General features: G+C 38.8%; 1 protein-coding gene across 1 annotated transcript; it reads left to right on the top strand.

Moving 5' to 3' along the window:
• The first annotated feature begins 329 nt into the window (after nt 1-329).
• LOC135475656 (gigaxonin-like) lies at nt 330-13932 on the top strand. Its single transcript, XM_064755588.1, has 5 exons — nt 330-654; nt 4830-5159; nt 6278-6595; nt 8279-8412; nt 9712-13932. Exons 1-5 carry the CDS (start codon nt 470-472, stop codon nt 10563-10565), a joined length of 1821 nt encoding a protein of 606 aa, XP_064611658.1. The 5' UTR covers nt 330-469; the 3' UTR covers nt 10566-13932.
• The last annotated feature ends 540 nt before the right edge of the window (nt 13933-14472 follow it).

Genomic DNA, 14472 nt, shown 5'->3' with positions numbered 1-14472 from the left:
CTTGTCCTTATTGAAACATACCTCGGCTGCACTACTGAGGTTAATACTACTGACTACTAACAAAATAGTCCATCATTTCGGTCGAATCTTTGAACAATAGTAATCTATTCTTATTCTTCATTATTTTTTTTTTCTTAAAACAACATTACAGTTTTTGAAAGCTATTTATGACAGAAATAAGATATGGGTTGTCCCAGAAAATAGAATGTGTTAGAAAATAGCCCGTTCCACAAAAGCAGAGGTAGTTCATTTGATATTCCATCATTATAAGGAAAATAGACAGCACTTGTGCAACATCAACACTGCCCAGAGAGCATTGTGGTCGAAAACATTTTTGTTTGACGATGTAAGGTCTGTTTTCAACAGAGATAATTGTTTTTTCTGATAAGCAAAGTTATTAGTGGTCATTTGACCGGGTGATTTGGTGTGTGAGCCGGGTCTTTGACTAAGTTCTAGTGTTATTATTATTATGGCCTGTTCAACTACAGAAGAAGGACCTCGCTCGTTTTCCCACCCTCTCCACGCCAGAAAACTTTTACACGAACTGAATGAATCAAGGAAGTTAACTCAACTCTGTGACGGTGTAGTTATCATAGGAGATGAGCAAATTCCAGTTCAACGGAATATTCTGTCGGCTGCCAGCCCATACTTCAGGTAATTACAACAGCAACGGTTCAACAGTTGCGTGATCTGGCTCAGTGGTTGATCCGCCTAGCTCTTTACGGCTGTGATACGTAATCACAGCCCTACAGAGCTAAATCCACCAAGTATCATGCAGAAGCTTAGTATCGACATTAACAAAAAAGTCGCATAGTTGGCATTTTAATATTTTTGGAGAAGCCGATAAGATGCCAAATAAAACATTGTCGACATTATTCATTGTTGAAACATTTCATTATTCAGTTGACAAAGCTTTGTTGTCATCTTCAGAAGATGATATATTTATGTGATTTCTGAGTTACTATAATAGCGTCTATGCTTTTGCCATTCTGCTAAAAAATAGTTACTTAAACTAAAGGCTACCCCACAAACCATGTACAGACGACAGAGTGTATCCCTACTAGCATGCAAGTCGGGATCACCTGTAGATTTACATTGAGTCATGTATGACGGAGAAGTCCAGGGTGACTATGTTCACTTTTCTATGTTTGAACTGTCGCTTGCATAGCTCACCCCTGTAGGATACTGTAAAGTACTTATTACTCACTGGAATTTATTTGTGCGGATGTTCGCCAAAAATATGTTTGCTGAGAATTAATTTTCTCATATTTAAGAGAGTACTGGAAAAAAAATCTTAAAATCTGAAAATTTTCCAAGATATAATATGGCTGAAATTATTCAAGCCCGTCAAACAGGTATCAGGGGGGGGAGTGGGGGGCTTTAATCTTCCATTGTTTCCTGCAGTGTCACTAATCCCCATGATGTGTATCAGAGATTAAAGCAATAGGGGATAGATTATCACTACGTATGAAGATTACTTTCACACCTACTGTGAGCAGTACTCAAACAGGTGTCACTTCTTTTCGAACCATTGATGAGTACTTTTAAACACCTGGCAAAGTGACCTGTCACCTTTTGATCAGTTCAACGCAAAACATAGGAATTCACCATTATTGGGTCCAGTGAAGCTACACAGTAAGTTTTGCATTGTTTTCAGTTTTAATCGTCCTCTGTAGCAGGTCAAAAAACGCAAACATTGCTGTAGCTGTCAAACGGCCATTGTTTTGTTGTACACACTTCACAGTTTGTTAGAAGTTCACTCATTGGACCACAGGAGAGACACAGCCAATCGAACAGCTGGAATCAGAGCGACATTCATAAGAAGCCAGCATGTGTTGGTATCTACTTTTCTTTCACTTTACCGGCACAGTGAACACTAATTAAACTAAAGATGAATGAATCCCCACTTTGGTTTATACCCACAAAGCCTTAGCACCAGAGTTTGTATATATTTCAACCATAATTTCCCTTCCTTGGTGTTAAAAAATTTAGCTGGTCTGTCGGGCTTTTTTAGCGCAACTGTCGTCAGCTTGGCAAAGATTTCACTTCAGTATTACTACTACTTGTAGGATATGATTCAATATTGGATATTTTTTGCTGGAATTATTTCGCTAAGTTATTAGCGTATGTTATTGATCGAGAAATCCGCGAAAATTAGTTCTACGCAAAAATTAAGTACTTCACAATATGTCATAGAGTTTTGGAAAACAGTAAATTCAAGGTCAAGGTCATATTTTATGCTTACTTGAACTTTTCAAAAATGGCTGCCCATCCATCCAGGTTCTGGGCCACAGATTCGTATTGTTTGTAGTTGTGATGCCTGGAAACCTGGATAAGTGCATGTCCAGTATCCCAACAGATAGAAGACAGTGGTCATTTTGTTAAACAAAGTATGGATGGATATTGGATGAAATATTTTCTTTTTTTTTTTTTCTTGAAGCTTGCCTATACTCACATGGCATGCATACATTTGTGTATTAATCAAATCCTGGATCAAAAAATCTGGGTTTCATGCGGGTTTTACCATGTCTTTTAAAGGGGGGTAACTCATGAAGCTTTAGCTGTGATATGGTGTTTCAGTTTGAAATTATGAGATGAGTTAGGAAAATCTCTGCTGCCTGAATTTGCTTTTGCTATCTGATTTTAGGATGTTTAGCACTTTAGCTAGCCATCATTAGTCATAACAAAAGTTTGTAATTAGGCCCACCCCTCCAAACCATGACCTAAATACCTCTGTGAACCATTGTATTATACTGAGAATGTAATTGGGTGCCTTTTCCTTTTTCTCATTTTATGGCAAAGAATAGACTTTTTAACACCATCATCTTGGTTTTTGTTGGGTAACCTGATACTTCTGAGCCTTATTTGCTCTCCCAAGAATGCACAGCAGTCTTGACTCTGTACACAGCTATGTTCTGCGGTATTGGATTATGCAACATCAAATTCTTAATCGTCCTGAATGTTTAAAAAGATTTCTTTTACCCGGCAGTCACCTTTGGATCTCACAGATTTTTCAGATTGCTGTTTCAGAATTCTGTGTTTCTTGACACATTGTAAAGCTTATATAGACACTGAGACCTTGTTGGTGTATTCAGCTAAGGTGTTTTTTCTTAAAAAATTAGGTTGCATACCTGAATTTTTGCACACCTGACCGGTTCAACAAATCAATAATTGATGGCATTAACAGAAATTTAAATACCTGAGCATTGTGGTGGGGATATCTGAGAGTGTCTGAATTTCTAGAGTTTTCGAAATTCTAGAAGATTTACGGTAGGCTTCTCAGGTACTTTAATAGGGAACGGTGATGACTTTGCGTAGACCTTGCCTGGTTTCCCCCAGCTTTAAAGGATAAAAGCCATTATGTGCTTAAGTGAACTATCCTAAATCCTTAACAAATTTCGACCGCAAACATAGTGCATGATTTATAATATTAGAGGAATGATATCTGATATGGACAGATTATTATATAATTTCTATAAGGCTGATTTGTGTCCGTACCTGAACAGCACATTTTACTCTTGGAAATCTAATGAATTTTTAAAAAGCATCTAAAAGTATTCTTGACTGACCATATTTGTTGAGGATTTAGGGTATGCTTGAGTGTGGTGGTAAGCACATGAACCAGTCAGATAAATAATGATGTGAACAAAGCACCTGTAGGCTTGCTACGCAGACAGGTGCACAAATGGTTCAGCAGGGTTGTTCTATTATAGCCTCTCGTAACTGCAGATATCTGTTTTGATACTGGCATGGTGATGGTGTTAGGTGGACTGAGAAAAAGAGTGTTCAAACAGACATTTTTAATGTCAATCTGTCTCATGTTAGAAGTGCTGAAAACGTGGATTTGAATTTGGGCTTAACCTGAAAACTTCATGCTGGCGTACAGTAAAATAGATAATTTCTGTTTGTTGTTTAGTGACAGTCTAATGACAGAAGTAATGGATTAGATGTAGGTATTATACTCAAAAGACGACAAATAAAATAAGCTGAGGAAGAGGGGTGAAAGCAGACCCAAATGTTCACAGACAGTTTTCTCCGAAGTGCTGAGTAACTGCTTGGTTCTGAAGTACTTGGTAAATCAACTTCTTATAATGCAGTGGGATGCGCCATGTTAACCGGAAACACAATGTCATGTCACTCATACCCCACGCACATATGGTTAAAAGGCAAAACAGGGTTCAGGTGACGTAAGCAGAAACAAATATGCCCTCAAGTTGTAGAAATAACTCTTGTCTGATAACTTATAATTTGGCTGCCCTAGTGATTGTATCCGTGTGTGTGATTTTACTTACTTTGAACTGTGATACCTTGGTTGTGGAACATCACAAAAAAGGAAAATAAAGCTTTATAAATTTCCTGTGAGATATTTTAGTGATGCATATGTGTTTGTTCCAGTGTTGCCTTTTCTTTTGGACTGCTTCCATAGCCTAATGGTTAGAGCGTCCGCCTTGAAATCGAGAGACCCAGGATCAAACCTGGGTCATTGAAAAATGGTACTTGTTTGCTACCTCACTTGGTGCTCAGCGCTGACGGGTCAAAGCAAGGTTGGCCTGGTGTCAGTATAAATGTGAATGGGTGGGGTGTATGTCTGGTGTCTTTGTCATAATACTTCAGCGGCATTTTAGCGGCATGGACTCGCCCTGCCTCTACAAAACACAGTATATGTGCCCACACCTAATGACTCTTCATCATTAAATAATTGAAAAATTGTTAAGTATGACATTAAATGCCAAGGGTTGATTCATTCATTTCTTTTCTTTCCTTGTCACGCACATGTAGTGGGTGTTTTTGCAATGTGTAAATTAACCTATGTTTGCTTTTGGCTGTAGGGGTGTGTTCAGCTATGAGGAAGGAAATGAGTCCCCGGCTGCTGATCGTAAGCCATCAGTCCTGAACCCAGCTGAGATCAGTGTCGAGACGTTTGAACTGATCCAGGACTACATCTATACATCGGAGATTTACCTGTCAGATGAGAACATCCAGGATGTGCTCCAGGCAGCTGACATGTTGTTGTTGTCTGATTTGAAGGACCTGTGTTGTGAATATCTGGAACAGTGTATCTCCTCCTCTAACTGTTTGGGCATACAGGAGTTTGCGGCGCGTTTCTCCTGTCTCTGGGTGCTTCACAAGGTCACCAAGTATATTGATTCTCGCTTCAGGTCTGTAACTATTTGATAGTCTCTCATAACATCTCATTGATTTCCTAGCAGGAACAAGAAGATTGTTCTTCTCCTTAACATATAGTTATAGAGGTGAAATGAAATAGAATAAAATAAGGCGAATCAGCATTTTAAGAGTCTTGCGAGTAGGTTTAATAGACAAGATAAGGTAGGGGCCCTTGCAAACTAACAGTTGTAAGACGTTTTATGGTAGATGTTAACACCAACATTGAGCCAACATATTTGTCTATTCAAGATGTATATTCACTACAGCAAGTATAATAAAATCACACCTAGTCGTGATGATTTCTGAGAGCACCAGCTTTGATTCAGACCTGAGCGGACTGGTGAGACTCCTGAAATGCTGATTCGGCTTGTCTGATGTTGTAACACAATTGCCGTTGCGGCTATAGTCCCTTTTGCTTGATCAGATCTTCATATGAAAAAGGACAGGCTCTAAACACTATATTGAGCACCAATCAAATAATTAGGAAATATGCAAACACAAGGGTAAATCATTTGTTGCTGTCCTTAAAAACATGCTTAAGTATTCAAACTGCTTATTGTATATTTTTTTATTTGATTGGTGTTTTACGCCGTACTCAAAAATATTTCACTTATACGACGGCGGCCAGTATTATGGTGGGTGGAAACCGGGCAGAGCCCCGGGGGGAAACCGACAACCATCCGCAGGTTGCTGCAAGACCTTCCCACGTACGGCCGGAGCGGAAGCCAGCATGAGCTGGACTTGAACTCACAGCAACTGCATTGGTGAGAGGCTTCTGGGTCATTACGCTGTGCTAGCGCGCTAACCAACTAAGGCTCATTGTATATTTAGAATATTATTAGAGGTGTTGTTACATTTACATGTACAAGGGGTTATGTTTGCCTGTGTAATGGCAGCGAGGGGACAAGTGGAAATGAGCATTGTTTTTCTGTGAGTAATATATCAATAATATGCCCACTAAGTGTGATTGCAAAGGCAGGGATGAATAGTGGAATACAAAGTTTTGGGGCCAAATCACATTCGGCAGCTGGCGGAGAATAATCCCCATAAACAATCTACTTGAGTGAATATAAGTAAAATTTTAACTTTGGTTCCTTACTGGACATTGCAGTGAGGTGAGCTTTTCAGATGAGTTTGTCAAGTTACCTGTGGACAAACTGAAGAAGCTGCTTGTGCGAGACACCCTACAGGTGAGGTCTGAGGAAGAGATCGTGGAGTGCATCATTCGCTGGTACCAGGCAAATCCCAAGCAACGAGAACATGAGATCAACGAGCTTGTTACAAGCTGCGTTAGGGCCAGACTGATTTCTGAGGACTATCTACAAGGATCGCTGTGCACAGACACAAACCTCAAGTCTTCCTGTGTTACAGACATGATTATACAGAATCGCCGCCTGGTGTCTGAGATGAAAAGAAGGGGGACAACCTAAGGTTCTGGTGGTGTGATGTGTGGTGAAGGTGGCATGGTGGATAGGTGAATAATTGTATTTTCTTTAGTTAAGATGACTATAACCTAATTCTTCTAATTTTGGGGACAGATATTACTAGTGCTGAAAGCAGAAATATTACATTTTTTCCCCAGCTTTTTGAAAAAGTAAAGGATATGGGTGTGTTGTTTGTTAGATAGTCTAACCATGGGAGAAAAGGAAACCAAATACTCCTGCTACAATTACATGTATACTGGCTAATAAGAGCAGACCAGGTTCCCCAAAAATTCAAAGAAATAGGGTACTGTAAATCTGTTTTTTTAGTTGAATTTATGCATACAATTGTTATGAAAGCATGGTAGAAAAAAGAAACTAAATACTCCTGCTACAATTACATGTATACTGGCTAATAAGAGCAGACCAGGTTCCCCAAAAATTCAAAGAAATAGGGTACTGTAAATCTGTTTTTTAGTTGAATTTATGCATACAATTGTTATGAAAGCATAGTAGAAAAAAGAAACTAAATACTCCTGCTACAATTACATGTATACTGGCTAATAAGAGCAGACCAGGTTCCCCAAAAATTCAAAGAAATAGGGTACTGTAAATCTGTTTTTTAGTTGAATTTATGCATACAATTGTTATGAAAGCATAGTAGAAAAAAGAAACTAAATACTCCTGCTACAATTATGTGTATACTGGCTAATACTAACAGAAAAGGTTCCCCAAAAATTCAGAGAAATAGGGTACTGTAAATCTGTTTTTTAATGGAATGCATACAATTATTTTGAAAATGATGCTGAAAATGATTTGTTTGTGTCGCTAAGGATGCAAGCTTAATAAAACTATGGGGTGTATTATTTCTGTACACTCATTAGTTCTCTTAGTATGTTTCAAAATATTGGTTGAACAGGAGTTTGAAAAGTTTGAAGAATAAAGGCACTACCTAAAATTTGTGTGTTTTTTTTTAAACATTCCTCTTGTTTTGTGGAAAACATAAACACATGTGTACGTTCAATTAGAGGTATGGGAAGGTGTGCCAGCAACCTTTGATGAACTTCAGTTTTCCCCTTGCTCTGGCCAATTTCCTCCCACCCTAACCCTGGCAACTGTTATAGAAGTGAAATATTCTTTACCTGTACAGCATAAACACCAATCAATCAATAAATAAATAAATATATCTAGTTAAGGTTTGTGCATATTTTAAATAAATGTTTGATTGACCCTGAATTTATGATTTTATAGGTTGTGTAAAGATATTTATCCATCTGTTTTGTAGGCCTTTTCACAAAGTATGTAATGGGCTACCCCCAGCCTGTGTTAACTGCCATGGCCATATACATACATGTATCGTCATGTCATGTATATTTAAAAGGATGTTTATCTGTAACTGAGGCTGTCATTAGAAGAACATGTACGTTTATTTTGCATTACTCACCAATACTACAAAAAAGGGCCCTACTTTGAAGTTTTTTTACTGGGATTTTGATAGAAGTTTTTATTTATTTTTCTCTCAGTGTTATTTTTTTTTTAAAATCACTATCTTTCATTAGCCAGATTAAAAAAAAAATTAGATGTCCCAATTGGCCTACCCTATGTTGTCTGGTAGGGTTGGGTTATGCTCAAGAAAGACTTTTGTAAAGATGGCCTGACATTGCTGACATAACACTTCCTGATTGTTTCAGCAGTAGCTGTGAGACTGAGGTGAAGAACACAGTGCGTTGCATTAATTTAGCTGAGCCAAACCACCGGTGCACCCAGTGGGTGGAGTTGGCTCAAATGGGAACCCCAAGGATCGCTCATGGGCTCGTCGAAGCAGGTTAGAGCTGTGATAACAAAGCACAGGCATGTTATTTTTGAGAAGCCTGAGAAACTTGCAGCCACTTGCATGTGGCCTGTTCTTTATTACAGGCCATGTTATGATATTCAGTCTGCCCACCTAAAGCTTTTTTGCATTTCCACTGTATATACAGAACTGCTTTAGTTTGAGTTTTTTTATCTGCCACCACAGCAGAAGCCCATTGAAGACCAGTGATACATTGAGTTAAATGCGCTAAGAGTTGTGTGCCCTTTTCATGACACTCTGGTTTTTCATGTATCAGCACTGCATTTGACGAACTGCTTTACCTAAGAGTTTGAAATGACCACCAGCACAAAACCCAACCAAGGCATTAACTCTGCCATGGTAGATGTAGTTTGAGATCTCAAAACTCTCATACACTTTCACAGTGACCCAGGAGCCTCTCACCAATGCGATCGCTGTGAGTTCAAGTCTAGCTCATGCTGGCTTCCTCTGGGAAGGTCTCTCCTCAACCTGCAGATGGTTGTGTGTTTCCCCTGTGCTCCGTCAGGTTTCCTCCCGCCATAACGCTTGCGGCCATCGTATAAGTGAAGTATTCTTGAGTACGGCGCAAAACGCCAATCAGATAATAAATCTGATTAACTTGTTAGGCAGATTTGTCACTGTCATTGACCATCTGTGGATCAGACTTATAAACAAGCTATCTACATGGTCAGTAGTTAGCACAGGAAAAATTGTAGACTTGTTTCTGTGTTGATCTCATTGTTCATGTACTCTTCCAGAATTTCAGTTGATGAATTACTAGTATCGAAAAGTGGACACTGTACTCAGGTGAGTCCAGAGTCTACAGATAAAAGCTGTATTCATGGTGAGGACAGACCTGGGTCAGGCCATAGTCAAACTTAGGCCATCTAAATCCATATCCTGCATCCTGGAGACTGTTTTACAAAGCTGTCAAGGGCAATAGGCATGGTGACTTATCTCACCACTATATGTTGCTGTGGAAGTTAGGCCAGGTACAATGGGGACACTGGCACGCTCAGTGTCATTTTATTGATGTCAAATTTTCCTTCCCCAGCTTGATCTTGATGCCACATTAAAGACAGTATGACGTTACAATAGAATCTGATACATTGTAACATTGTAGATGTAGCGCTGCAATCCATTTTTGAAGTGGGACTGGCATAAGATCCTGCTGCACACTAACGCCACCTCACTGTATTGAAAAATATGCAGCCCCTCCATTTGTGACAGCTTTGTAAAACTGGCCCCAGGCCTTTGTGTTGTGCGATGTTCATGAGTTTGTTGTTGTTATAGGTGGGTGTCTTTATGCAATTGGAGGCCGGGATGACAACAGTAGGATTCTGAACACAGGGGAGCGCTATGATCCGCAGACAAACACCTGGACACCAATCGCACGCATGTTCCACGCCAGAGTAGGCTTTGGGCTGATGGCAGTGGACGATAAGATATATGCTATAGGCGGGAGTAATGACATGTCTAGTCCAATCACATCAGCAGAGGTGTATAACATCTATACAAACAAGTGGAGGAAGTTGCCTGACATGAACTTGAAACGAGTTTGGGCAGCATACGCGGCAGCCGAAAAGAAGATATACGTCATTGCAGGGGGAATCATGGGTAAACTGTATGAGGCCGTGGAATGCTTTGACACACGATCAGAGACTTGGTCGTCTGTGGCCCCCATGCGAGAGAGGCGGTTTGATGCCCGGGCAGTGGGAGCAGATAACAGCATCTATGTGTTTGGGGGACTACGCCGACTGGAGTGCCCCAGCGCCATGCACGGCGGCCCCATGATGAAGTTCTGTCAGACGGAGATGTACTCGCTGGAGAACGGACAGTGGAGTCAGGTCAACCCGACGGGCTTTGGCCTCTGTACTATGAGAGACAATTCCCATGTGGATGCTGCACTGTATGACGGCTCTAATATCTACGTGGTCGGGGAACTGGATGTGGGTGGGATGTGCCACAGTGTAAGGGCATATAACCCACAAACCAACATCTGGAGCTGTGTAGTACAGGGTAAGCTGCTCAATCAGCGCTCCATCCAGTCCAGTGTCATAGACCTGCCCCTGTTTGTCCTGCACTCCCTTCAGTGGAGTCAGGAGAAGCTGGGCTCCACAGAAACCAAGCAACAGAAACTTGGCTAACTTGACCGCAGTATCTCATTCCAGGGGGACTGTTCATAATACTCTGAAAAAAACATTTTCTTGTACTTCCTTATGAAAAAGCAACTAAATTTAGGAGAAATTTTACTCTGAAATAAGATTTTGTGAAACTGGGCCCTGGTTGTCACTTGCCAGAGGCGTGTTGGCACAGGGTACAACAGGCAGAAAGAGATAAGTGTTATCACATTGTCTTTCATTTCAAGCTTTCTGGAACAGAAGTTCTTAACCAAAATTATACTCGTATTTCTGTATTGGAATTAACCAGGAATTTTACCAGCTTGTTAAAACCACCATTTTGATGTTTGTAACTTTTGGACTGTTTTTTTAGATGGCCATGCATTTTATTCTAATACATCCAGGGATTCAGTTTTATGGGCAGAGGAAACTGGAGTGCCTGTAATCAACAGCCGATCTTCACAAGATACTTGACAAACATTTTGGCTTAAAGCAATTTATTAAGTTCTCTGTAATAGTCACAGTGAGCCAGCACTTTAACCATCTAAGACAGAGAGGCACTGTTTAAATGTTGTAATATTACTATGACTCGTAATAGCTAGTAAGAATATTTGTACATTTACCATCCTCCTCCATGGAGAGGTATATGTAATTGCTATTATGAGTGAATTTGTCAAAAATAATAATAATTGCTTGGAGGGTGTTGTAAGTATGTTCTGCTATTAGTGCACATCCATTACTACTACGTGTGGTTCAAGAGACTTAGCAAGACCATTGTAAAACCATTAACCATGGAGTTAAATTCAAAATTCATTCATAAAAGTTTTATGTAGTAGGACTAGATTGGATGATTTTTCTCAAACTGCAGACAGATAATGTAAACTCAACTGAAAAGGGAGATTTGACCTCAAGTTAATATGTCATCTGTACAGTCCACAACTGGTCTGCCTGTCTTACATGGTGAGGAATGGAAGAGTGAGTGAGTGCTTGGGGTTTAACGTTGTACTCAACAATTTTTCAGTCATATGACGACGAAGGAATGGAAGAAGCTAAGTACTGTACATTGATTAAAAACAATTCGAAAGTAAAGTATCTTTAAAATAATGTTCACTTTCTGTAATGTTTGTTTTTGTACATATATTTTTCATCATGTATTTCTCAAGCTGCTTATAAAATTTGGTATACATGTGCATGTATTATCTAGATCCTCTGCCATGTTTCTTCTCCATGGAGGGCCAAAGGCTAGAATGATATTCTAAGATTTCCCTCTGCACAATGGTCAGGGTAATTGAACATGGGTGTCAGATGGTTTCTTCAATTTTCTCTTATGAAAGGTTTTAATGAAGAAAAGTCTGGCTACATGTACATGTATGTGTTGCTTGGGTTCATCCTACTGACCATACTGTAATCTTAAAATCTCTTCATATTCACCAATTCTGAATACTTCTTGTTGGACACATGTAAATTACCTCCCTTGTCAAGTGAAAGGGGTGGTTGAGGGAACAGCATGTCAAGTCCAAGTCAAGGGTGTGATTATGTGGAAAGACTGGTGGTGTTTGAACAACGCATCAAGGGATGATATCATTGAAAATCTCAATGTGATTGGTCAACCTTCAGTAGGCTGGTGACTCCAGTACTTCCATGTAATTTTAAGCTCTTGTTTTGTCTGATCTGGTTGTCTCTGAATACGAGGTGGAGCGACAATCAAATAAGTAAGTAAATCTCTGATCAGGCTTATCACAAAAGCAGTGTATATGTATATGGCTGTCAACTTTCAATTGAATAAGCCTTGTCGACTTAAGAAAAAGTGCTCAACTTTCAGGTTTTGTAATATGCATGGATAACAATTTTCATCTGATGAGAAGATTTTAAATGAAATCGGCACTTCAGAGTATCTAATCTTTGAGGTTTTGTAATATGCATGGATAACAATTTTCATCTGTTGAGAAGATTTTAAATGAAATCGGCACTTCAGAGTATCTAATCTTTGAGGTTTTGTAATATGCATGGATAACAATTTTCATCTGTTGAGAAGATTTTAAATCTGCACTTCAGAGTATCTAATCTTTGAGGTTGTGTAATATGCATGGATAACAATTTTCATCTGTTCAGAAGATTTTAAATGAAATCGGCACTTCAGAGTATCTAATTTTGACCAAAATGGCCAAAACTAGTCGTTTTTCTAATTTATGTCAGTTAGTTGAAGACATTTCTGTTGATATGTATGGTGAAAGATTCTCGTTGCTGAATATGTTAATGTCTGTAGCCTGCTGATGTCCACAGCATTGTTTAATTGTACGATTAAGTCCATCATGTATCAGTATAAATCATTCCTCAAATCATAGAAATCAAATCATAATAATAATTATTATGTTAGATTCATAAATTCATCAGTAGTCTGAGGTTCTGATAAAGGAAAGGTGTGAAGTCTTGTCTGGCAATACAAGTTTATTGTACGGCGTAACAGGAAATTTGGAAAAGTATCGTGCTGTACTGTGCTTAGAGAAACGACGTCATAAAAACCTTTTGGTTGTGTACATAGAAGCGTCAACAACATTACCATTGTGATTGTGCAATCTTAGTGTTTATGCTAATGAGCAGCACCATTAGTAGTAACCATTGAGGAAATCATTTCTATGCAAATCCCACTCGTTGTGCTTGCCGTAGTCTGTAGACGTGTCATCAACATGTGCTGAGATGTTCATACTAATTTTGCTTTCACAAATTTGCAACATCATTTACACTGTGGGAACTTGTTTTATATTATAGTTTTGTCTTGTGGGATGGGGATACATGTGCGTTGTACAGACAATTGTTAGTTCTCTTGCACATGGATTGTTCTAAGGTTATGGGCATTGTAGTAAAGTACAAATTGTTTGTGTTGGAAATCACCATCTGATAAATACCTGCATGGCAGGCCTTCTGGCAATGTTAATCGATTTGCATGGTTTGTTTTGTTGTGTAAAAGTCGGTTGGTCAGTAAAATTTGGACATACCAGTTTTTAACACGGGCCCATCATTAAGCTTGAGTGCAAGACAAAAATGCATTGTTAACAGGATGTCAAAGCTACAGAGCAAAGTTGTACTTTTATTTCAAAGCAGTGGGAAAAAAATGATGAATTCAATTATGAAAGTTTCTTGTGTTATTGTTATATGTTTAATGAATCATTATAACAGATGGTTTACTGAAGCCAATTTGCACACAGCTGACACTGTTTAATTTGCATTTATTATATTAAATTTTTTATGCACTTTTTTATGTGGTGTTACTGTATGTGTTGAGTAGAGGATACTGTTTACTTGTAAGTTACCTGTTAATAGACATGTACATGCATTGGTGTCATATTAGTGTTACTGTTAAAAAAGTTTTAAATAAACTTTATTTTACTTTGAACATTTCTTTTGTCCAAAAATATTTAATGAAAAAGAAAATCTGTGACACATGCTTAATACATTTAAAGCAATATCATTTGGCTGTTTTTTTCAAAAATCATTTACAAAGCCACTATTATTTAGTTATTTTTTTTTAAAAATCAACCAGATTGCGCTTGTAGTTTATGCCACATTTCATCGATTAATTTTACATGTGTTTTCACTTAAGCAGAAAAAAAGTGTCTGATATTTCCAGTTTTTAGTGACAAAAAGGTACATGTATGCTGCTCAGCATCTCTATTTAGCTTTGTCTTTGCCTCAGTGGTGGACAAGGCTCATGTGACTTGATCTGATGTTTGGTGCTTTAGACCACTTGGCATTTACTAATATGGTGTGCTTATCTGTGCACGTGGGAAATTTCATCAGTAACGTTCCAGAGGTAGATGGTTTACCCCAGACCCTGGGGTTTCCAATCCTCCACCTATAATACTGACTGTTATTGTGCAGGTTAAACTATGAAATATATCTATACGCATCCTGGTATATTGAAGGAGCAGAGCAC

Source organism: Liolophura sinensis, chromosome 9, assembly GCF_032854445.1.
Source record: "Liolophura sinensis isolate JHLJ2023 chromosome 9, CUHK_Ljap_v2, whole genome shotgun sequence".
NCBI classification, from domain to species: domain Eukaryota; kingdom Metazoa; phylum Mollusca; class Polyplacophora; order Chitonida; family Chitonidae; genus Liolophura; species Liolophura sinensis.
The sequence above is the reverse complement of the archived record's forward strand: the minus strand, read 5'-3'. Positions and strand labels throughout refer to the sequence as shown.

What these genes read in the sequence shown, in the direction of transcription:
- LOC135475656 (XM_064755588.1), top strand. Translation starts at nt 470, where the DNA reads ATGGCCTGTTCAACTACAGAAGAAGGACCTCGCTCGTTTTCCCACCCT. An exon ending in GCTGCCAGCCCATACTTCAG is followed by an intron (nt 655 to 4,829) that starts GTAATTACAACA and finishes TTTTGGCTGTAG; the next exon opens with GGGTGTGTTCAGCTATGAGG. An exon ending in AAAAGAAGGGGGACAACCTA is followed by an intron (nt 6,596 to 8,278) that starts AGGTTCTGGTGG and finishes TGATTGTTTCAG; the next exon opens with CAGTAGCTGTGAGACTGAGG.